Source organism: Rhipicephalus sanguineus, unplaced genomic scaffold (genome assembly GCF_013339695.2).
Source record: "Rhipicephalus sanguineus isolate Rsan-2018 unplaced genomic scaffold, BIME_Rsan_1.4 Seq12371, whole genome shotgun sequence".
NCBI classification, from domain to species: domain Eukaryota; kingdom Metazoa; phylum Arthropoda; class Arachnida; order Ixodida; family Ixodidae; genus Rhipicephalus; species Rhipicephalus sanguineus.
The window spans coordinates 10,114-32,997 of record NW_023614543.1 but is presented as its reverse complement, the minus strand read 5'-3'; the positions used below and the strand labels follow the sequence as shown (position 1 = coordinate 32,997).

Here is a 22,884-nt window from a genome sequence, read left to right as displayed (position 1 = left end):
CAGTTTAGCTCCCTGTTTCGGTTTCGACTCATCGTTTATTGCTTATTTAAAATTATTGACTAGTCTCTCAGCAAAATGAAGCACCTTTGTTGTTACAGGACTGCTAATACTATCTGAAAACGGCATTATCTCAATATGGTAGAAAATGCACCGGAGTTCCCCTTTAAGTTCTTTAGAGTTGTTCAAAAATGAAACGATTTAATTTGAGGAATTCTTTCGGTAAACGCTTCCCTAAACGGATGGCTTGCAATTTCCAACGCGTAAGGAAAAATGGGGCGTGGTGAGGCGCTCCTTTCAAGGCGCGCTATCAAAGTCGTAGCTTCGATTCCTGCATAATGCGCAGTACTGGCATGATTTTTTTTCTTTTCGATGATTATTATTAAGGCGAAAGCCTTAGATGCCTCATCAAACGCGAAAATTGACCTTCGGCGTCCCGCGTCGGCGGCTTTAACACGAGTGATGCAAAAAATCATAATCGCGTGGTGACGCGACCACATAACGTCACTGATCGACAAAGCATATGATGTCACCGTGACGTCACTATTACACCATCTCATGACACTGCCGCTTGGTCATAGGTGACCCGATCATGGAGGCCGTGCAAAACCATGTTAGATGCAGAAAGCTTTTGGTGGCGAAGCTGGGGGAGGATCAATGCGCAGACACAGAAGAAAAAGAAGATGGCTTTCACCTCCGAGTCGTCTTCGGCGAATGCGTAAGGACCCTGTTAGTTCTTGTTTCTTGCTTTCACTGTTTTATGTATTAATGTTCCTTCTTATTTCTCGTTCTTTTTCTCTTTGACAAAGTTACAGGGCGCTACAGTGACGGGCGCAGGCTTTTTCCGCCAGTTGTTCTCACAATGACGCTAGTAATCGCTTGAGCATTACTAAAAGTTGTATTCCGCCTGTTTCCTCGAAAATTGCTTGAAACACTTATTTCGATCACCGGAGATAAAGAATCTTTGGTGATGAATCCGACGAGCCGACGATAAAGAATCACCGTCTCGGGGCAATGAAATAAACTGCACCAAAAGCCTCGTTTATCTTTTTGTGTCGCCGCGACGTGGCCGGACCCATGTGGCCGGTGGTGACAACTGCACTGCTTTACGTGATGTTCCAAAACTTAAGGGAGGACGCGATAACAAAAAAAAGTAAAAAAAAAGAATGGCGTCCTATTATCTCTCCTTAATGCTACGTCAGCCGAACTGTGTTAGAGCATGCAGTAGCGGGAACTTCTCTGAACAAGCACAAAAACAACAAAAGAAAGAAAAAAATGAAAAGAAAGAAAGAAAACGAAAGCCAGTGTGCTCTCGTGCGAGTACACGATTCGCGAGTCTGAAGGCCTACCACGTAAAGTCGTGAGCCCGACTATCGTGAACACGGCAGCACGTGCTGAACTGCTATAAGAGCGACACCTATACCAATACCAACACGTAGCTCTGCGCATGCGCATGCGCAGACTTTTTGCGGCGTGGTTATCTTACTATCGCGCGCAGCGCGTCGTGAGTGAGTGGCTTTGATGAAGGTGCGCTCAGGTGACGCGGTGCGCGCGCTGGCAAAATAGTCTCGTAGCTGACTTACTGCGCATGTGCAGAGCGTCGCGTTGGTGTAGGAACTTGGAAGGCTTCGCCGTTAAAATTATACGACACACGCTCCCGTGTTCACGGAAACCCTGCTAGCGAGCGCAGCATGCCTGATCTCGGAGAGGTGCACCAATTTCGCGACCACGCTGTCGCAGGCGTCAACTGGCGACCAACGCGGTTTGTACACGAAGTGCCCAGTTACCTTGCGTGCGGCCTCTGCCGCATGATTCCTAACAGGATTCTGCTGCTGCCGTGTGGGCATAACCTGTGTCAGTCTTGCTGTTCAGCGGAGTCCCAGGATTCCGGGAAACGATGTCCCTTGGATCAAGGAACGTTCGAGGTAGAGGAGTACGTTGATGATGACTTGCCTGCCACGGAAGCCAACACTTTGCAGGTGAGAAAAGCGAAGAGATTGATTGTTTCCGTCGGTATTCGTTAATGTATTTAGTTACGTCACTCGCACCACCACATACCTGCGCGTCTAGCGTAAGGCTGGGCGTTTCGCTTTGCCCATCTCATGTATGTACAGCGGTGAGCACTCTTAGGGTGAACATGCGAGCGCGTGGCCGACGGCTCTGTCGGCGCCGCGTAACGGTCATCGGTGGAACATTGCACATGCGCATCATGCGTTCTACACCGCGCGCACACAAGCGTATCCCCAACAAGCATATCTATGACGCAGTGTGCGTGGTGGAAAGAGTGCATCGCAAAGCACATGCTGCGCATGTGCAATGTTTCCAACGATGGCTGTTACGCGGCGCTGATAGTGCCGTCGGCCACGCGCTCGCGTGTTCACCCTAACAGTGCTCACCGCTGTACCGTATTCGCGGATCAATATGCGGATCAATATAATTTAGAGCTAGCCAATGCACGTACTTTCGTTCCAAGCTTCTACAGTTCGTGTCATAGACGTCAGACTCTGCCGAGGCGGCGCTGCGAAAACACCGCCACCAGCGCCCTCATCGTAGCCCTGGCACTAACTGGGTAGTGCAAGGAGAGCCGCCCGCAAGCGAATGTGCATAGGCCTGAATATACCCTCCTCTTTCGTTGGTGTCGAGGCGCGATTTCCTGAAAATCAAGGACCTGGAAAGCTTCTTCCGCCAATCCACGCTTCAGAAACAAAGGAAGCTGATCAAAGCGAACCGCGAGTACAATGCAAAATAAGTTTTAGTTATTCCCGCGCGCTGCAACTCGCAAGTACAAGCGAGCATCACACGACACCGAGTTCGAGGCAAGCCCTCCGACATCCGTTCTCTAGAGCCTAAATGCGTTAAAATTGGGTATATACGTATGCCACAGCGATAAAGTACCTACATACCATCAATTTACTTAGCTATGCATCTTACGATCAGTGGTAGAAAACTCGGTTCATCAAGGGCGAATGGCTCCGGCGATTTTCGCCTTTTCAGTTGTATTCTCCCTTAATTCATCTCTCGCTTCCTGTGCATTGGAGTGTTTTATTACGCATCCTCAAATGGTCTCTTGATGGTCGTCTTCCGTTTGTATGTACTGCAAATGGGGATACGTGCGTGTCCACTTTCGCGGGTTACAATCAAAGGCGAAACCGTGGCCTCCGAGATAGCTACGACAACCGCGGAGGACACGGGCGAAACAAACCTGAAGGGGGTCACGACCAACATTCTGCGATTTACTTGTATGACGCACGTGGTGTCAGCTAGTTAGAACCAGAACTCTGAGCCTTCAAAACGTACATACGTCCGCGATGTGTTGTGACGACCAACTCGTCGGTGTGCGTATCACGCGTCTCCAGTCTGCCTCTAGCTGCTCACTTCGTGTTACACGACAAGCACCGCGGTCAGAGCCTCTGCTGAGCTTCATAGTCAAGGTTACCACGGCTTTGCATCAGGGCTACGCAAAACAACAGCAGAGCCACACATTCATGCCACCGGCTGTGGAGAACGCGGGTACTTCGCTTACCCAACACGCTCGCAACGGCCCGTATCCAGCGCTCTCGCCTTTCTTCTTCGTACGACAACTATGGAAATCGGTAAAACTGAACGTTGTTATTCAGCCTTTTACGTCCGTGGCAATTCAAAACGCAACAGTGCGTCTTTTGCGGAGTTTCTTCGTAGCGTGCGGAGGGCTCTCGTCTGCTGCTGTTTTCGCCGTCGTTCAGGCGAGTGATCCAGCAAGCACTTCACGACGGTTCGGTTGGTTCGGTGGCGCGTCCGACTAGCGGAGAGCAATTCACAGCTCTCGTTCTGAGTGCTAAATGCGCAAACACACGCGATATTAGGCTCAATAGTTGTTTCGCACTCGCTAGTTGCACCTGGTCCCATAACAAACTGTGCGAGAGAGTCGGTCTATGCACTACTCAATACTTCTCCGACAGGTGGCGCCACACATCTTGGAAACTCCAGAGTCTGACGTCTATATCGGTGCAGTTTTGGTTCGAACACTTACATCAGAGTAAGCCTTTCCCTTAGCGACCTGATTTGCAGCGACAAGAAGCGGCTACCGCGAGAAATCGCTCATATAGCGGTCGTTAATTTAAAAAAAATGATGTCGCATTTAAATTCGTGAGTACTGTACTTGTTCAAGTTGTATTGGCTATGTATGCCAGGCAGAAAAGCAGGCAACGCGGACGAGACATGCACGGATCATGCACGCTTTGTTTTTGCTTCCAAGCGCGTCGGTATTCTGCATTAGGTGTTGCATCCGCACATATGCAGACCAAGGGGTGTATGGAAGTTACTAATCCGGGAGGCTGGGTGCCCCGGTTAACCGCGCAGTGAAGAAACAAACGCGATATTTAAGGGGGCCGCGACACCCAATGTTCGATCATAATTCGTGTTATGTGGGTGTCTTCTAATCTAATGTGCACGTTGTTTTTTGTCCTATCATCACTCTGATGCCATGAACTACGACCTTGTAACACGTTCGGTTTGTTTTGCGGTCTGCCAGGCTCTGCTACTCAAGCCACCAATTGGCTTTGGCAGGCCTAGCCACATGTAGTGCTTTGTTTGAAGAAATAAAAGGCATTATTATTATAAAAAAATTCTTACGTGTTCGAAAACAAGCTGGCGAAATTTTAGCGCGCGCTTGGCCGAGACCTTAAATAATAATTGAACATTTTTATAAAAACGCGAGTGGCCTGAAGGTCGGTCAACGCTGGCGCACTCGCGGGCTGTGACGTAACAAGGTGCTCGCTTTGCGAGCGTCTGCATTGCGGTGAACGACATTATTCCCGGGTCAGATGCTCGTGCAACCAAGCCAGTTTCAGCTTGGCAATGAAAATGAACAGTATGCAGCGGCTGAAACTGTGGTAGAAGACGACGGCTTCGCTTCATGTGTGCACATAACGTCACACACGGCATGGCAAAACTGCGGTCGCTGGCGGTGGGCTGGGTTTATAGCCGGCGACTTGTATGACTTATTCGGTACTGAAATAATCTTGTACAGAGGATTTTTTTTTATAAATGTAGAGGCACAATAGGCCCTCTGCTTTTATTTTTTGCGGAAAACGGCGAAATGTTGGGTGAGCGTGTCGTGGCCTCTCTATAAAGGGGCCCTGCAACAATTTTCCAGTGTGTTGAGAAAACGCTGCTGATCCGGTAGTCGAAGCTCCTGAGAACACGCGAGCCAAACATTACAGCGCAGCACGCGGCCCGGAATTACGATTAATTCTGAAATCAGCTAAAAAATCACCCGCTCATGTCTCTACAAATGAATCCATATACTCGTATGACCGCGCCATATACCCAAATTCACGGTTATTGGTTGATTTGAGCGTCGTTGGCTGCGTGGTTATTGCGCCCGCCGCGGGAGGCCGCCACGTGCCCGCGCGCGCGCTCTCGCTATCTCGCTGAAGGTTAGCCGCGCGTTCATAAAAAGAAAAAGTGCTCAAGCTCATGACGCACGTGTGACGGAGGTTCTTCTCCCCGTGCCATCCCACCCTGCTTAGCTTCCAGCGCGTTCGTCGGGACGAGAAAAGAGAGAAATCACTGCGTGCGACAAACTTCTGTAACTCCACTGGTACTTGACAGACTCTAAAAAAATTTGCGGTGGTCCATTCGCGAGGAAATAAACTCCCTTAGTGAAGCCATTCGATGGTTAATTGGTAAAGTGTCGCAGGGCGCCTTTAAGCTAAATATGGATGCAACGGTCGGTGGGACAAACGAAGACTGTGCTTGAGCGGTGTACATGTGTCCATCCGCCCAGAAGGATGTAGTACAGTTTGAATTGCGCTTGTCTAGAAGGGCCAGTCGGCTACTCTGGCCGCCGTTTTCTGCAAAAATATACAAAGAGCGTCACCGTAATTACACCAAAAATAGTCTTAACCGCATGCTAGATTCTTGAGCTATAATTCAAGCATGAACGGAAGCTTGTAACTGGCGCGAGGTATGTAGCAGCTTTGGACGGGACGACGCTAGCGTCCGCAGCAGCGCGCTCGATCAATAGAGACAAGTGCGATTCACTGTACAGTACCTACAGGAAGTTAATAATACCGGGGGTTTTAGGCACCAAAACCACGATATCATTAAGAGGCACGCCTCACTGGGTGGAGTACAAGCTAGTTCGAGCCCTACCTTTGCAGTGGCTGGATCTGGTTTAATCTGGACCTCCCGGGTTTCTTTAACGTGCAGCTAAATCGAAGTACTTGAAGGTCTTGCTTTGCGCTCCCATCGAAATGCGACCGCCGCGGCTGGGACTCTAATCTACGTCCTCGAGAAGACCAACACTTTAGTCGCTGAGCTACTGCGATGGGCTAAATGTGCTAGATAAAAAAAAACAGGTTAGTATTGCCGTGAATTCGCTTTAAATACAAAACGAATTGTTCAAGGGTAACTTGACCATTTGTTGTACAAGTCACAGTTCTAGCACTGTAGCCTGACTAACAGTGTAACGCATGCGCAATCATATCACCACCGTAACGGTAATTTTTCTGGAACGTTCCACTGGTGAACCACATGGCATAACGCAACAATCGACGAAATGACAGCAGATATTTTTTACTTGCGTACCGCCGTGCGGGCAAGCGATCCTTTTTATCTCGCTTTAGCAATCACGCGAGCTGTCGTATATATTTCATGTTTGCGTATTTACACAGCAGGCGGAAGTTTTTCTGCCAACCGGATAGCATGTCAAGCGCTTACACGATGTTTAGCGCACAAAGAGTGGCCTGTTAAATGACTTGGTACTCGCGGTGTGAAACCCTTGCAGGCTATTGCATCCCGCAGCTGAGGTGCGAGAGTTGGCCTTGATTGACGCGGAAGTGCGATGAAGAACTTAGATTTATTTACAATATGAGCATTAATAAAATAGGGTGACAAGACTGCAGATAAACATAGTTTCGGCCGGCAGCATATCGTACGCTGCGGACCACGGCCAGGAGAACACGACCCGGCTTTCGATGGTTGTGCTTCTTATAAAGCTTTCCCACACGTCACTTCCAGCCAATCAAGAACTGGGGTGAGGTGATGTCAGGTTCGTCCAATTGGCAGTCCCAAACAGGTGGCGTCACTTTCGGCCAATGGGAGACCCAGAGCCTTGTTGCCGGTGCACTGCACTCTTGCGTGTAAGAGCGCGCGCCTAGAGATGCAATGCCTCCTTGCATCATATTGCATCCCGGTGAGGCCATCGTCCCAGGATCGATGAACGTGGAATACGAACCACCTCGGCTCTGGCGCGAAGGCGTCGCTCTGGGGATGACTCACTCCCATGCCTCTGTGGGAATGCCGCACTTATCCGCTGAAAAGCTGGATGCTGCAGTTGTGCGCAGTTCGTATCTAACAAGGCACAACTGCACGCTTATTGCTGCATTCTTTAGGTCCTTTATAGGGCCTCTAGAAAAGCTCTGAAAATGCAAAAAAAAAAAAACTAGCGCATTATTCTCTCCTGGCGCTTCCCGTATTCACGTGACGTCATCAGAATATAAGCTGTCGCTCTACGAGGGATATCAGTTGTGAATGCTCTCCTACCCTGTTTTGCTATGCAGTCGCACGACCGCTCTACCTTACCTCGAGTGACTATCGTGCCCGATCAACTGATTTCACTTCCTTTTGCTCGTTTTCGACTGCGCAAGCGGAGTTAACGGCGTGTAACCGAAAAGCGTGAAATCCTGATGGGCTCAACGCTTGGCGCTGACATTGCGCACGTGTTTTATTTAGAAATAAGTGGCGAGGAGCAGCCAAGCGCTTGTGGGAAGGGTAGTGAAGCCAAGAAAAAAAAACACTATCTCGTCTTTGAACTCGGTGAGGTTTAGAGGCCCTTTAACTTATGTTCACTCGCCTAGCACCTCGGCGCTGTGCAATGCCAAAATGTCATAGCCAGAAATGTGTTCGCTTCTTCGGCCTACTAAGAGATCACCCAGATTAGAGGCTATTTGCTTACAAAGGCTACGTGATTTAAAAAGGCGAAAGCCTTAGGTGCTTCATTAGAGGGTGACCTTGAAAAACGTGGCTTGTGGTACAGAAAGCCGCGTTACCTCTCAAGTGACCTTACATAACAGGGTTCGACCAGGAAACGAAATCCGACATTCTGCATGACAGTCAGGTGTACTAACAGAGCCCCGCCAGTGATTGAAACTGGTTTGAAAAAAAGACGTCATACAGGCGTCATGTGACGTGAGAGGTCACGTGACCAGACGCAATATTGTGTGGCGGAAGCGTAGAATCACACTACGCGTCCCACCACGCGAATTGCGCAACGGATGAGTGTTGTAGAGCTTAGCACTCATTACACAGGGCTCAGCCATCGTCCATCATTATCGGTCGCGGCGGCCGCATTTTCGATGGAGGCGGAACTGCTAGAGGCCCGTGTACTTAGGTTTAGGTGCACGTTAAAGAACCCCGGCTGGTCGAAATTTCCGGAACCCTCCACTACGGCGTCTCTCATAATCATGTATCGTGGTTTTGGGACGTTAAACATCAACAATAAAAAAACAATCATCATCAGCGACAGCATCAACAGTGTGCAGCTACGTGGGACGCGCAGCGGCTACGTCAATAGTCTACAAACATTTCAAGAATGCATATAAAGATAAAAGCACCCGAATGAGATATTCAAAAGGTCGATTTAATGATATACATGTACAGGGGCAATGCAAGGAACCGCGAACAGCGTGGCGCGCTCTGACCTTGGTGACAATAAATATGTGCTAGAGTGTCTTTGATTGTATCATAGATGGCTGTAGTGGCTTTTAGGGGCGAATCACCTTGGAGTCTCGGAGTGTCGGCGTGCTCGTCGTCCGTTTGCTTGAGTGCAAGAGAGGGCGTCACCGCCTGAGCGCTCGCCGTGTGGCGAGAGAAAGCGAACGGTGAGCGTTGGCAATAGAAACGCTCTTTCTGCAATGAACACTACTACCAGGGCCCGTATTCTCAAACAGTCGCAAAAGGCGATAGTATCTGATGCGTTCAATAACTGAAAAAACACTTGCCTGTGACGTCACTGCTGCACTGGCCGTTGGTGTTACGACTGTCTCGCAACACCGGAGTGGGTGTACCGTACGAGCGCAGAGGGACCCGAGTGCGGCGTTTTCGAGCGTATGCTGGCTTCTACGCAGTGGCCAGGCTTGGCTGTGGCTACTTGAAATATAGGACGTGTGTAAAGTGCTTTCAACGTTTTTTTTTTGTGCGATTGTTTAATGCAGAGTATAATATTTAAAGAATGCAACATTGCGTGAAACGTATTTTCGTTGAGAGTTTAACACGGCGTACTCGGAGAGTTCAGCTGTAGTGCGCCCCCGCAGCGATATCGTCTCAACATCTCAGCATGTTCCCGGCTTGCGATAAGCCACGCGAGCAACGCACGGTTCATGTTCCTGGGACGTTCAAACTACGAAAAAACAGGCGCTGGCAAAGAAGGAGTACTAATAACACCCAAAGGTAATGCTCCGCTGAAAGCTGCAGCGTAAAAAATGCTGCGTACATCCGCCTAGGATTGAATACTAGAAGCTACCGCCTACGTCACTGAAATGCTAGTCTTCACCACCAGCCGACGGTGATAGGGTGTGTTAGTTTATTCCAGGCATTGCAGGAGCACCGTAGAGCATCGTCACGTCGATGGAAATACTAAGTGGCGCTCTCACTTTTCCTGTTTTGGTCAATAGCCAATCAGCGCGCACCAAAGGTGATGCTTTTGCGATTGTCGCCTTTTTGAGAATACGGCCCCAGCTCGCGAGTAACGAGAACGCGCCCTTGCCTGCGAGAGACAACGCCGACGCAGGCAGCGTCTGCTAGCGACTTTCTTGATTGAAAAAAAAAAAAAAAAACAACTGCTCGCGCTGCACAACCGTTCACTGGCCACCGCGTATATATAGGCATTGGATCTTTCCCTGCAATGTTGTGCCGATGGCAGGTTTAAGTTGTGCGTAGTTAAAAAAATAAAGATTCGCAGCCTGCACGTTAACTAAAAGCGGACTGCGGGTTTTTGTGTCTAACTTCTCTTCTGTCTGTCATTGCCCATTAGCAGTGATCTTGCTGTGGGATACATCGGCGCACGCTGCATGATCCGCCCCTCTACAGGTTTCACGTTAGTGGAGCTGAAACACACTTGCCTACAGGCTTCGCCCCTCCCCAGATTTTTTTTATTGCCATCCACGGTAGAGAGAGAGAGAATAAACATTTATTATTATTGAGTTTACAGAAGACCATCGTTGGGTGGGGCCCTCAGTCCAGGGCTCCATTGCCTTGCGCGACCCGGCGAGCCCGCTGGACCAGCTGCTGCTATAACCGCGCGAAAAGAAATGCGAACAGCAGTGCACGTTGGGGCCACACTGCTGGAGATACTTCTCATCGCGATAGTACTCGCTCGTTGCAGCTCAGACGCTTTACTTGATTGCACTAAGGCTTTCACCTTCGTGTGTTATAAGAGTCGAATTTTTTTTTCTTCTTTGCCATGGAGGTCCATTGTTGGAACGAGGCGCACGGATGCAAATTTGAGGGCGCCATAGAAGATATGTTGCGGCACTTCGAGAAGCAATGCACGTGGCATGCCATCGAATGTTCGGGATGTGGCAAGCAAGTCTTGCACAAGGCCCTGTCCAATCACTACGTAACCGAATGCAGTAACTCAAATTCTTCGGCTGGCAAAGGCATTGCTTCGGCGGAGTTCAGCGACCTCACTCTTGAAGATCATGGTGCTACTTCCGATGACCTTTATAACGGAGGTATGAATTGTTTTGTGCTCTTACACCAGAGATATATTAGGCTATCCTGTGCCGTAGTAGCATGGTACCTCTAATCGGCGTCCGCAAAAAAACGTGCCATTGGCTGAGCCGCAGGTCACGCGATCTCGCTTTACCCAATCAGGTGTAAGCGAGCTCATTTCGAAACTTGCGGCGGATTCAAGACATCACGTGATCTCGATAGTCAATCGTACAGACTCGCGCACTTTGTTGGACATTCTTTTTTCATTTCGGTAAGGGCACAGAATAGGCCCTATACTCCCATGTATTTTGAGTGCTTCTTTAAAACCCATTCTCTCTGAAACTCCTACATGTAAAGCATTCGCGTTTGTTTCATTTTATTTGCCAGCGTCTCCTCTTTCAGTGGAGCTATGATTACAATTGCATTTTACGTGTTGAAATTTTAGCAATTTTTTAGCAAGGCATGTGATTTTTTCTTATTTTTTCAATCAAACTGCCAAAGAGTGAGCACTATTCTGCATACCTACACCATTCTAGCTTAGTAGGTTTGTATGTGTGCTTAGTTTATTCTGATAAAAAAATCAGCGTTCTGTATTTTCAACTTGTTCTGATAAAAGAGCAAATGTAACAAGATTGATTTGGTGTTAAAGGGACCCTGAAACGGTTTTGACGATTTTGTACGAACACATTGTGCCGGTAGAGCAAGTCCTAAGGATCATTTACAGACCGATTTAAGCTCTGTGCGAAAACTGTGTAATTTATTACAAGGCTTTAAAGCTGCGAATCGCCACCGATCACAGCGGCTCAGCCAAACGCGTTTTCAAACCGCCCACTTCCAGTGCGCGTCGTATTGGAAGCGCGACGTCACGCAGGCGGCTGATCTGATTGGATATGTCCAGTACACGTCACTGAACCTCCTGTGGGCAGCGAGCGTCGTCTGCCTGTGTTACAACGTACTCCGTGTTGATGTGAGCTGAGCGACAGTGTTTATCTCGAGGTTTCTTTTCTTGGACATAATTAATCGCCCTAGCCGTGTTGTGTACCACATATCTAACATTTCTAGCAATTGGTGACTTGTAAGGCTGTGACATCGTGCAATGTTCGTGAGGCATCTGGCGAGCGGAATCCCTTCAGCTCGTCGCTGCAATGAGCGTCGCGCTCTCGCTATCCGTTCAACGCCAAGATCCACGTTTTTGTGGCTGTAACTTCACCCCTGAAGACACAACCACATTGCCCGAGTTTACGCTTATCGGTGATCGTTCTCGAATTATTTTTGTTTGTCCGCATGCTTTTGCAGATTGTCGCCGTACAGAAGAATAAAATAAGATCTGCTGGTAGTGTGGCGGCACCTGTCGGAGCAGATATCAACCACTCCGCGAGCTTCATCTTTGTTGGGCCTCCGAGATTGCGCGCAACCCGTCGGCGCACAGAGACCATGACTGGGCGAAGCTCAAACGGCTCACACCGTCGAGTGCGCTCATGAGAGCGCTGCGATCGCCGGTGATGTCAGGGTGTCTGTGAGTTGAGGGTGCAAGGCAGTGGTGAGGAGGAGGGTATAGATATAAATTCCGTAGCGGCCTTGGTACACAGTGCGTCGCTTAATTTCTGGTGCGAATGATTTGGAGATGCTCCTGCCTAAACGCTGACAAAACTTCAAAAAACCGTTTCAGGGTCCCTTTAATGACAGTTAAAGAGAAAAGAAAAGTTTATGTAGTTTTTGTTCAAAAAGATGTACTGAACAATTTATTTAGTAGCAGCATTTTTGTTCAAGATGTGCTGAACAATTCACTTAGTAGCAACCAGCCGTCTAACTCATTGCACAAATCAGGTTTTTTCGTCTTTTTTTTGTTTTCTTCGCTCCGTGGTATGTTTTGTCACATATTCTGTTTCTCCGTTGGCAAAATGTCGACGGCGATCGATCTTACCCAACTATATCGCAGTGTTCCGACTCGGTGGTATGCCAATTCTTGAGAACGTTCATTCGGGCCATGCAGGCCTTGTTGAAAGTTGGAAGGGTTTCAAAAGTGGCCGCTCTGAGGGTTTTCATTCCGAGGAACACGATCCATCGTGTTATCTTCGAGTGCCACTGTTCCTCCGCATTCTATGCCGACACAGCTACTCGTAATCACGCTTTGTAGAAGCTGCACACCAATCAAAACGTAGCCATTTTTACTATAGGTCACAATTTATTCTTGCGGCTACGTGGCATGAGGACAAAACTTATAGCTGAATCTCTAGCGCGAGTTCTACCGGTCTCTTTTTTAGATGCGAAGCATCTTATAGCGTAGTTCAAACCGGTGGTGGTGGTGTGCGGCGTGACCACCCTTACTGCGCATGCGCATACCCTCTCCACTTCCCCTCTCCCTTTCCCCCCTCCCCCCCCCCTCTCCAATCTTCCTCTGAAACGCAGGCTAGACATGCCGAAATTCTCTCCTGCGCAACGCCGCGATGAGCACCAGCGCATGCGTGTCCCCTCCCCCTCTCTCCTCTCCTACGCTGCCGCCCTCTCGCACGCCTGCCGACCGCGTTCCCCGCTCGCCCTGTGAGAATTAACGGCCAGGCTAGAGGGAAGACAAGACGCGCGTAGCGTTCCTCTTCGTGTTCCACCACGCGAGGTCGGTAGCATGCCCAACGAACGCCAACGGAACGCGATCGTGCAAGTGCTCCGGCTTCGCATCGCCTCATGGCCCCATTTAGCGGGAAATGGTGTAAATTTTATTAGCAGCCGAAGCGTGTCGATTAAGAATTGCACTGCTAAAGAGTTTCTTTGACTTTGTAAAGACTAGAATATCTTTTGGTGCCGCAACAAAATCAACAAAGGTGCAACTGAACTCAAAAGAAATGCGCGGAACCACATCCCCATGCGCGTCTCAAGCACACAAGGCAAATGGACTCAGTAAATGCCGCGCGCGTTAAAAGAACTGCCTTTAAGTAGCCAGACTACTTTTTCAAAACCTGCTAAGCTCGGAGAAAGTAACAGTTTAGGTCTAAAGAAAATTCGCGTTAGGCAGACAACTCAGGTTGTGCATGGCCTGAGGAAAGGGCACTTGGCTTGTCGTCAGTTGGTCTCGAGAACCTCGTCCTTTTGGCGCAATCAAAAAGCGGAAAAAATATGTGGCGCACTGGATATTGATAAGGGCGGGCTTATCATTCCAAACAAGCAAAAAAAAGCCAATATAATTTTTTTTACAATTTTACCTTACCTTGTGTCCTTTAACCACGTTGGCGTACGGCAACGTGGGATTATGTACTTCGATTTTCTAACGTATTCAGGTGTGTTGTGCTGCTGTCTATCAAATCTGCTGGTCAGTGGATGCTTTCAAGCTCATATTAAAGTACTTTTGTCCGCTGCCCACAACCATGTTTTCACCAGAGCAGCTGTTTAAGCTTTCCGTTCCGCCGTTTCGTGTGACCAGAAAACTAAGCTGTGCTTAGCGCGCGCAACGCAATAGCTCGGCCGGCGCGCGCGCTCTTCGTCCTTTCTTCATCTTTCGATTGACTATAAAGGAAGAGTTTTGACGATGTACACTAGAGGAATGAGGATAGTTATAACACATTTTTCTTTATCGCCTAGTAATTTGGCAGATAAGGCCTGTGGCCAACACATCCATTGGGGTTCACACGATGGATGTGAAATGTGGACGTTTCTTTAGTGCGTGTGCCTTCTGAAGAAAAGAAAAGCAAGGAATAGAGAAAGGAGAGAAAGAAACGGAGAAAGAGAAAGAAAATGAAAATAAAGAAATTGACGGAGAGAGAAAAACAGGAACAGAGAGAAAGAGAACCTTGATAATTAAGACATGGCTAATTAAGACATCGCTAATTAGGGCCATGGCAGTTATGACCATGCTAATTGAGACCTCGCTAATAATGTAGGTCGGCCACAAGCTCCACTGTTAGTCCAGCCTTGCACCACTTGTGCGAGCTGCACGCATTTTTTATGATGTTATAAATAATGATGTTATAAATAAAACTGATGTTATAAATAAAACTGAAAAAAAAGACTTGCAGGCGCTGTTCACCAACCCCAAGCACGACCAGCTCCTGTCTGCGATTCAGGGCGAGATCAACGAATTGACGCAACAGTTCGGCAAACATCAATCCAGCCTATCCGAAATCCTTGCATCCCAGGATATTCTAAAGGCACAGATGGCTCAAGTCGCTGCCCCAGCTTGCTCGACGACATCGGACCAGCCGCGGCATCTGGATGAGGAAACCACTACTACGTCGCCATCTGCGTCGTCGTCGCTGCCGTTGCGATCTGAGAAGACGCTGATACTCCGAAAGCTGGAGGCCTTCGCCGACATGTCGCTCCGCACTCTGGAACACTTGCGACAATCTTCCACGTCGCACGGTCCGCGGGGCGTCCGTGTCTATTGCGAGCCCGTACGCCTCGGCTGCGAGGATTGGCATTTGACCAACGCCCGGTCGAATGTACGCAGGTGGAGCGAAGTGAGCGGGTTAGTCCAGTACCACGTGATCCTCGAAAACTGCGACGCGGATACTCTAACGTCGCTGCTCGGAGACGCTGCTCGGATCACGGTGTTGCACATGAGGGACGCGTACTTCACGCTTGAAGTCTTTAGAGACGATACCGACCTCGTTTTGTGGATCACGTTTCACGGAATCTTGGCAGGCTCTCCGTGTCCGGCACCTGTCATTTCCGTGAGGGCGTTGGGAACCTTCATAACGCACACAGTGGTATTGGCCCCGTCTATCCAGGCTCGCCCTTGTAATCAACACGGTGACTCGCTGGTGCATTTTCACCGCGAATTCAGGAAGGATTTCGAGTTCATGAAAAATAGCTTCATTGAGGGTGGAAAGATGCGTTTCCTTATCGAGTTCTCGCACAAAGAAATCGTTAGGGCGACACGCGCGAGCACCTAATTTGCATAAGCGAGCTCATATTTCAGCGCGATAATCATACTTTCGCTTGTTTACGTGCGCGTGTAATGCTAGGGTAGTGAAATTTCCGCAGAAGTTTCGTGTCCTATAGAAAGTAGGCGCTTCTAAATTTGCAGCTGCTCCTTGCAATCTGAACTGCTCAACCCTTACTGTAGCGGCGCATTTTCACTGGCATACCTATCATTCAAGGGTTACGGTGTCGACTTCACGTTTGTAAACTTTAGCATCAATGTCCACGAGAACCTGTAACTCTTAGCAATACGCGTGTCATATATTTTACAAGGTACATTTCAAAAATCTGATTTTGACCCTTCTCGTCGACGAATATTGCTATACCTACGGGGGCGAGAAAAATGTTTGTTGTATTATTCAGTGTATTAAAATTTAGTTTTATATGCCTTATTTTGTTTTCGATTTATTACACAGCTGCAAGAAGTCCTGCTCGCCGTTCTTGATACTTAGGTTTTTACGGCATCATTGCGCGGAACGTCTATGTTAGAAACATAAGCTTTAAACGCTCCTAGAATGTATGTCTACTTTAGGTACAGTTGCGAAGTGCCCACCACGCAGTAATTCATCTTTTTGCGAATTAGCGAAGTACCCACTACGCGTCCATAGGACTATACCTGCAGCAGCACGCTTCATTGAGGCTGTTGCTGTTGATGATAAAATAGTCCTGAGCGCTTTGTCATTGGCAGGTTTTAAACCACTCACTCGTTGCGCAATTCACATGGTGCGGCGCCTTGTGCACTTCTGCTCTCCTGCCACGCCATATTAACGAGTTGACGGGACTATTCGCATTACGTCACGCTTGTGCACGGTTTCTTTCCGAAGCAGTTTCGAGTACTGGTGCGGCTCTGCAGCAGAACACGCGACTGCCACGCAAAATGCATGGGTTCCATATCCGCTCGAACAGTACAGATCGTACATAAATGCGTTACATCAAAGGCTGTCCAACATTAGTTGGGGTGGCGGTGCTGGTCTAACGTCAGTTGTGGTCTCAGTGTTTATTTATTTATTTATTTTAAAATTCCTTTTGATGGCCTCAAGGGGAGTATTGAGGAGGAGCGTCGCTGGCTGTCATCTTTGTGACAAAGTAATTAACACACCGTATTTACTCCAATGACTCAGCAAGCTACTCATAGCAGCATAGTCTAGCGTCGCATGTCCCCGCAGGAATAAGCCAACCAATGCCGATCGCATTTCGTTTTGATAAAGTGACATCTGTGCTGCAACATCAGTGTTAATGTTACGTCGGACCATAAGGTACCATTTTTCCGCCTTTAGGGTCGACGTGCCTGGTATGGCTACAATCAGCACACTACTGGATTTACACAAGGACGTTTGTCTGCCTTGCAGTACTTTGCTCAAAGCCAGAAAATGAGGCATAGGCAGGTACCCCCCGACTGCGTCGCACTGCGTCGTAGATTACCACAACGCGTGGCATGTGCCTGAATTTTTATTTCTTTGTTCGCATCTGTCGCGATTTTTCACTCGCAACCAACGCCGCCGGTGCCGACACCGGAATTTCTGCGACACGGACTATTCAACGTTGTCTCGTTAATAGGCGTGGGCGGGATAACAGAGGCACATCTTGCGACCTCGCTGCAACGTCTAAACCTTAAAACAGTGGCTGATAATACTGGGACCTGCGTCAAGAGTCGGCCTTGATGACTACGTGCTACAGTGTAGTTGGGTAAGAGCTTCGGAGCGATTGACATTTGCGATTCCATTGGCGTGCCCGCGAAGGACACGTGACACTTGAAGTCAACTTTGCGATAAAGCCGGCAGCGACTGAGGACAAGAACAGAGTACAGTATTCAAAACTGCATAGAAGTTGCTTGTACGCAGTATGCAATAAGTATACTTCAAAATGAAAGAAAATCTGCTTCGAATAAAATAAAAGCAGAAAAAATGTCGTTTACTGGAACATTGCATTACACCCTACTAACAAAATTCATCATCCAAGAGTTCCCGGTGGATGAGGCAAGCCGACGCCACAATTATTGACAACAAGCAACAGCAGGTCAGGCGTATCGAGGTGGTAAACGAGACCGTCCTGTCCGAAGGTTCGGATCCAAAATTGCCGCTGTGCTGCCGAGCTTGTGCCTCAGCCCTTGCGCTTTTGGCATTACTCGGCACCACCTAATTACGTGGGAATGCCAATTGCTGCCCCCAAACGTCAATTCTCCCCTTTTGGGGAGGCAATCTCGATCAAGGCAGTGGGAGAGCTGGCTTGCTAGCAAGGATCGCGAGAGCCAGCTGGCTCTGGTCGACCAAGCCCAGCGAGCCGCTAAGGCCAGTGGAGCCCTGAACTGAGGACCCCACCCACTTGCCCAGAAACGTTATATAGGCAATAAATGTTTTTTTTTTACTACTACCTAATTGGCGCCACTGTAAACAGGGCGTTGCGCAGAACACCACCTGTCTATAAAAAAAATAAACATATTTCACAAACGGCCCCGAGACATAGTTTTTTATTTTACTTAGTGGTCAAGGGCACGCCGTCTACCCGCGCAAAAAAATAAAAGTTTTAACAAACAGCCGCCCTACTTAGTTTTCTTTTTTTGAAATAAGGTCCTAGGCAGAAAACGGTCATGCAAGCAACGCTGTCACCAAAGCCTGAAGGCACACGTTTCGCAGTACAGTTCTGGAGACCTGACACACAATTATATGCAATAAATATGTTTGATATGTTATAAGTACACATCGAATTGTGCGCATCATTAGCGCGCATTCAGAGCCCGGCTGCTCCGTCACGATGTTCGGCGTTCAATTAAGTGTAGGACGGTGCCGTCAAAGATAATGTACAAAACACGGTGGTCGATTTGGGCTGAGTGTAACGGCGAAATATTATCGACCGTTGAGAGGGGAAAACCACGTTGCGCAATGCTACTAATATTATTGGTACACAAAGAGGACCGATGAGATTCGCAGGGCATCACGAAATCAGCATTTCCAATTGCTACTCACTGCGACGCGACTCAGGGAAAACTCCAATGCCGCCATTTACTCCAACCCGAGCGAGATAACGGCCCTGTGCTTCACTTCCTTTGAAAGCAGAGTTTCCTACAATATTTACTTGAGTGAACTCTGGTGCTGCGATTGTTCAGCCATCGTGGGAATGATTTGTAGTACATGAATTTGCCTAGCCTTCGTGCTTGCGGCTTCGAACGCACTTGTGGCTTTGTTCATCGTTATATTTTGGCTTTTGGTTCCAATAAAAGAACGGCTCGTTGTAAACCTCGTGATGTGATTTGAATCGGTGAACCTAAAGGGGTCAAGGTGGTGAAGTGGGACTGCTGAATTTTTCCTGAACTTCGTCATCTGACAAATCATGCTATTATTCTTGCACATAGCAGACCCTGGTTGCTTTGAAGTTTGAAAGAGCTGATGCTTGGGCAAGTTGGTATGGACCCATTAGAAAGTATTAACAGGGCGTACAAGATTAGGAAACGTGACAGAACAAACACAGGCACAGAGAGCTCTTTGTCTCGGTTTGTTCTGTCGCGTTTCCTTATCTTGTATGCGTAGTTAATAATTTCTAATGCTTTGATATCGTAGTCGCCACTGCTATTCTCCGTGCGTGCAGTTTGTACACACATACGTGGGATGTGCCAGGCAGCGTGGCTGGATTGTTTCAACACTGATGAGGGGAGATTAAGATTAGTCTCCGTTTTCATAACTGCTCACGTTCGCAACTACATCCGCACGGATTACCGAGTTGATTGCGAGAGGTAGCAAAGCGGCGAGCCACGCACCACCGGGCCTAACTGTCGGCAATTCATCGCACACCCGTAATAAACTGCGCCTGGGAACATACCCGGTTTTTGCCGTAATACATTCGTTTTTTTTTTTTTTATCCAGCTGTCGGTGAGCTCGGCTAAGGGTTATGATGACATTATAACCAGGGACATAAAAGCTCCAGCGGTAAGTACACCCCAGCCTGCCGCCACGTTGGAATTCTGGCAAAACTAACGGCGGCTTATGATGTGAAATGTTTTACGAGCTGACTAGAAGAAAACATTAGACGATGTTGAACATAAATGCGAGACTGAATAAATGAGAACTGCTTGTTCAGGTGATTGCGCCATTACTGTTGTCTTTCTTACGTCAACGTGGACGCGCGCTACCTTCAAAATTATTGGCGTCCGAAATATTTTTTATAAGGATAATTCACGATATTATCCGCCCTGGTTTGCTAGTTAGCGGCTCCTGTAATGTGGCACGTGAAACGTGCCACATTACGCTGCTGAGAACGAATTCAATGTTAGACGCTTTCAATCAATCAATCAATCAATCAATCAATCAATCAATCAATCAATCAATCAATCAATCAATCAATCAATCAATCAATCATCAATCAATCAATCAATCGTTTGCTGACTCAACAGAATGTGCAAACTTACAACAGTCTGCAACATGATCTCGGTCAATCGAATGTGTCATAATTTTTGGCTGTTTGTTAAATAGCAATGATTATCAATGTAACTGAAAGTAATTACTAGTCTTAAGTACTAGATAGCGCGGATTCAAAACCGGACCGAGAAAGAACACTGATGCATATGGCAAGCGCTACTCGCGACTAATTTATTGCGTGTAACATTGGTCATGTGAATCTGTGCATTTTCTCTATGCTGTGCTAATCCGTGCTGTGCAGTATTTAAGATTAGTAACCAACTAGCCCAGTAACAAAATTTGTTAAGTAACTACGAGTGGTGCTAAACACGTTTCTCTCACACTGATCATTATATCACCTGCTGAATTTTCGATTCGCTTGATTTATCACTTCACCGGGGCAATGCCACTCCAAGTCATCACTAATTCTTACGCTGTCGCCGTTCTACAACTTTCAACTTACTCGTCATCCCCAAGCCGCTTACACGCAGGTCCGGGTCTTTGGCCAATCCTCCTTCGATCGAAAACAGCGCTCGTCGTAAATCGGATAGCTGAGGTGAGTTGTTGAGCCGCGTAAGCGGCAGTGACGACGTCTTCGACCGATTCGGAAGGTTTCGTTCTTTCCACCGCGCTAATGAATCTAATCAGAGGATTTGCCTGTGGCCGCTGTTCGCTACTCGGCGTTACCGTGACGCACGGAACCGTGGGCGCGCCAAGTTCATGGGTTGTCACAACGTGCAGTCTTGTGTGCCTTGCCAAATCATTCGAATAAATGTTTGTCACGTGTGGCTGCTAATAAAATGCTGTCTCTCGTTACCGATATACATATCCACGCGCCCTAGTGTGTGCTGTCATATCCTTTCAAAATTAATGACTAGAGACCGGAAGTTCAGGCACGAAAAAACAAGGTTTTAGGCGCCTGTAATAGGCCCTAAATACTGTCATTTAGGCATATATAGGCGTTAAAAACTATCGTTTAGGCATATATAGGCAGAATTCATAATTACTTCAGCAGCGTGTTTCAGGACAAATCTTCCTTCTAACAAACAGAGCAGGCAAATCCCGTGCTTTGGGAAAGTTAATTTTATTTTTTCATGAAAAGCATTAGGAGAATAATAACCATTTGAACAGATTTAGGTAAAAGCTACGGTGACTGGACACTGTGAGAAAGGCTATGAAAGCAGTGGCAAACCAGCACCATCTCAAGGTTTTCGGGCTTGAAATTGTGCCTTCTTTCAGTCAGTATTTGTTTGTATGCGGAAAAAGAACGCTCGACGTCCACTGAAGTTAGTGGAGCGTACTTGTAGTCCGGCACTTTCGATGCTCTAATTTCATCTGGAATCTTCGAATCGGCACCGCTCAGAACATTAGACACTTGTTTTAGAACATAAAATCCGGGATTCTTGTTCAAGACAGATTTAAGCTTCGAGGTGACCCTGTCAGCGACAGGTCCATTGGGGACGGTGGCGAACCTTTCCTGCACGTCCAAAATTAGCTCAACACTCTGAGCCAGAGCGGCGCCCGAACTTTCAAGTTTTTGCATGCTTTCTGCAAGGAAAGTAAAATGAGCACACAAATAGGCCAAGTCAGATTCAAGTGTATCGTGGTGTAGAACAGTCTGGGCTCTTCTCACGGTGATGCTCTCGTCCGCTGCAAAGCTGTTAATAACAGCCTTAACACCAGCGAAGTGTTTGTTGTAGTAGTCCACTGCCTTCAGCCAAGTTCCCCAGCGGGTAACAACGGGCTCCGGTGGAAGAGGCACATCCGGCAACTGCTCTTTAAAGGCACGAACACGCGAAGGCGCCTTAAGGAACACTGCCTTGCCTGCGGCTATTAGTTCGTTAACAGAACTGAACGACTTTCTCAGCTCTTCACAGACCCGATGAAGCCCATGGGCAAGACAAGTGACATGCAATAATTCTGGATAAAAGTCCTTGAGAAGTGCAGCAGCCTTGTGCATATAAGCTTCTGCATCTGTGTAGAGCATCAGTACTCTGTCGTCGTGGGATCCAGGGGGGGGGGTACAGTACCCTCAAGGACGAGTTCACAAAGTAGGCGGTGGTATCACCGCTCGTTTTTTCCAGTTGTTTCGAGCATACCAAGAAAGGTGTTGTTTTCTCTTTTGCATCCAGCTTTCCAACTGCAAAATGTCCAAGTAATCGTCCGGTCGCATCTGTTGTCTCGTCCACTGTAATCCATATGTATGATTCACCGAGCACTCGTCTGATTTTTGCTAACGTGTCCTCGTACATTGGCCTCAGGTACTGCTTGCGAAGAGTGGACTCTGATGGTATATTCTGGTTGCAGTACTTTAGCAAAAAATTCTTGAATGTCTTGTTTTCGATCTTCGCCCAAGGGATGTTAGCAGCGACCAATGCTTCGCATAAGTCTGCGCTGAATTCTCTTTCCTTCAGCAAAAGCTTCAGACAAGAACGACTGCCTCGACGTTGATGGTTGGTCGCGCAGAGCGTTGGCTTGATGCAACGTTGTTTTCTCGTGCTGCTGCAGATGACACTTTTTTCACATGGTACCTGCGAGAATAAAAGAGCGAATTGCACTAGGTAGGTGCGTTGGCTACGTGGAACTTCTTTAGTGCACTTGCGCTTGTACTTTTCCTTGCGGCTGTCGAAAAACTCTGTGGAAATGGCGTAGTTAGATAACACGAGCCCGAGCGTGCATTTTAAAATCGAAATGCTTGTACCTGTATCCGACCGAGAATGCTCCGCACATTTCCTGTTGTATGCGAGTTGACAGATGCGGATATAAAAATAACAAAACAACGAATCTGAGTGCCCGTGAAGTCACCAAAAAATGCATCTTATTTGCGCAGGTTCAGGGGTGATTCGAAGTGGCAGTTGCGTAAGCAATGTTGGGAGCTTTACGCCAATGCGTG

The 22,884-nt window shown here is 47.9% G+C and overlaps 1 protein-coding gene across 1 annotated transcript; it reads left to right on the top strand.

Moving 5' to 3' along the window:
• Window positions 1-1,667: 1,667 nt before the first annotated feature.
• LOC119376500 (uncharacterized) lies at window positions 1,668-15,876 on the top strand. Its single transcript, XM_037646305.2, has 3 exons — window positions 1,668-1,976; window positions 10,448-10,712; window positions 14,692-15,876. The coding sequence occupies exons 1-3, from the start codon at window positions 1,689-1,691 to the stop codon at window positions 15,573-15,575; spliced, it is 1,437 nt and encodes a 478-aa protein (XP_037502233.1). The 5' UTR covers window positions 1,668-1,688; the 3' UTR covers window positions 15,576-15,876.
• The last annotated feature ends 7,008 nt before the right edge of the window (window positions 15,877-22,884 follow it).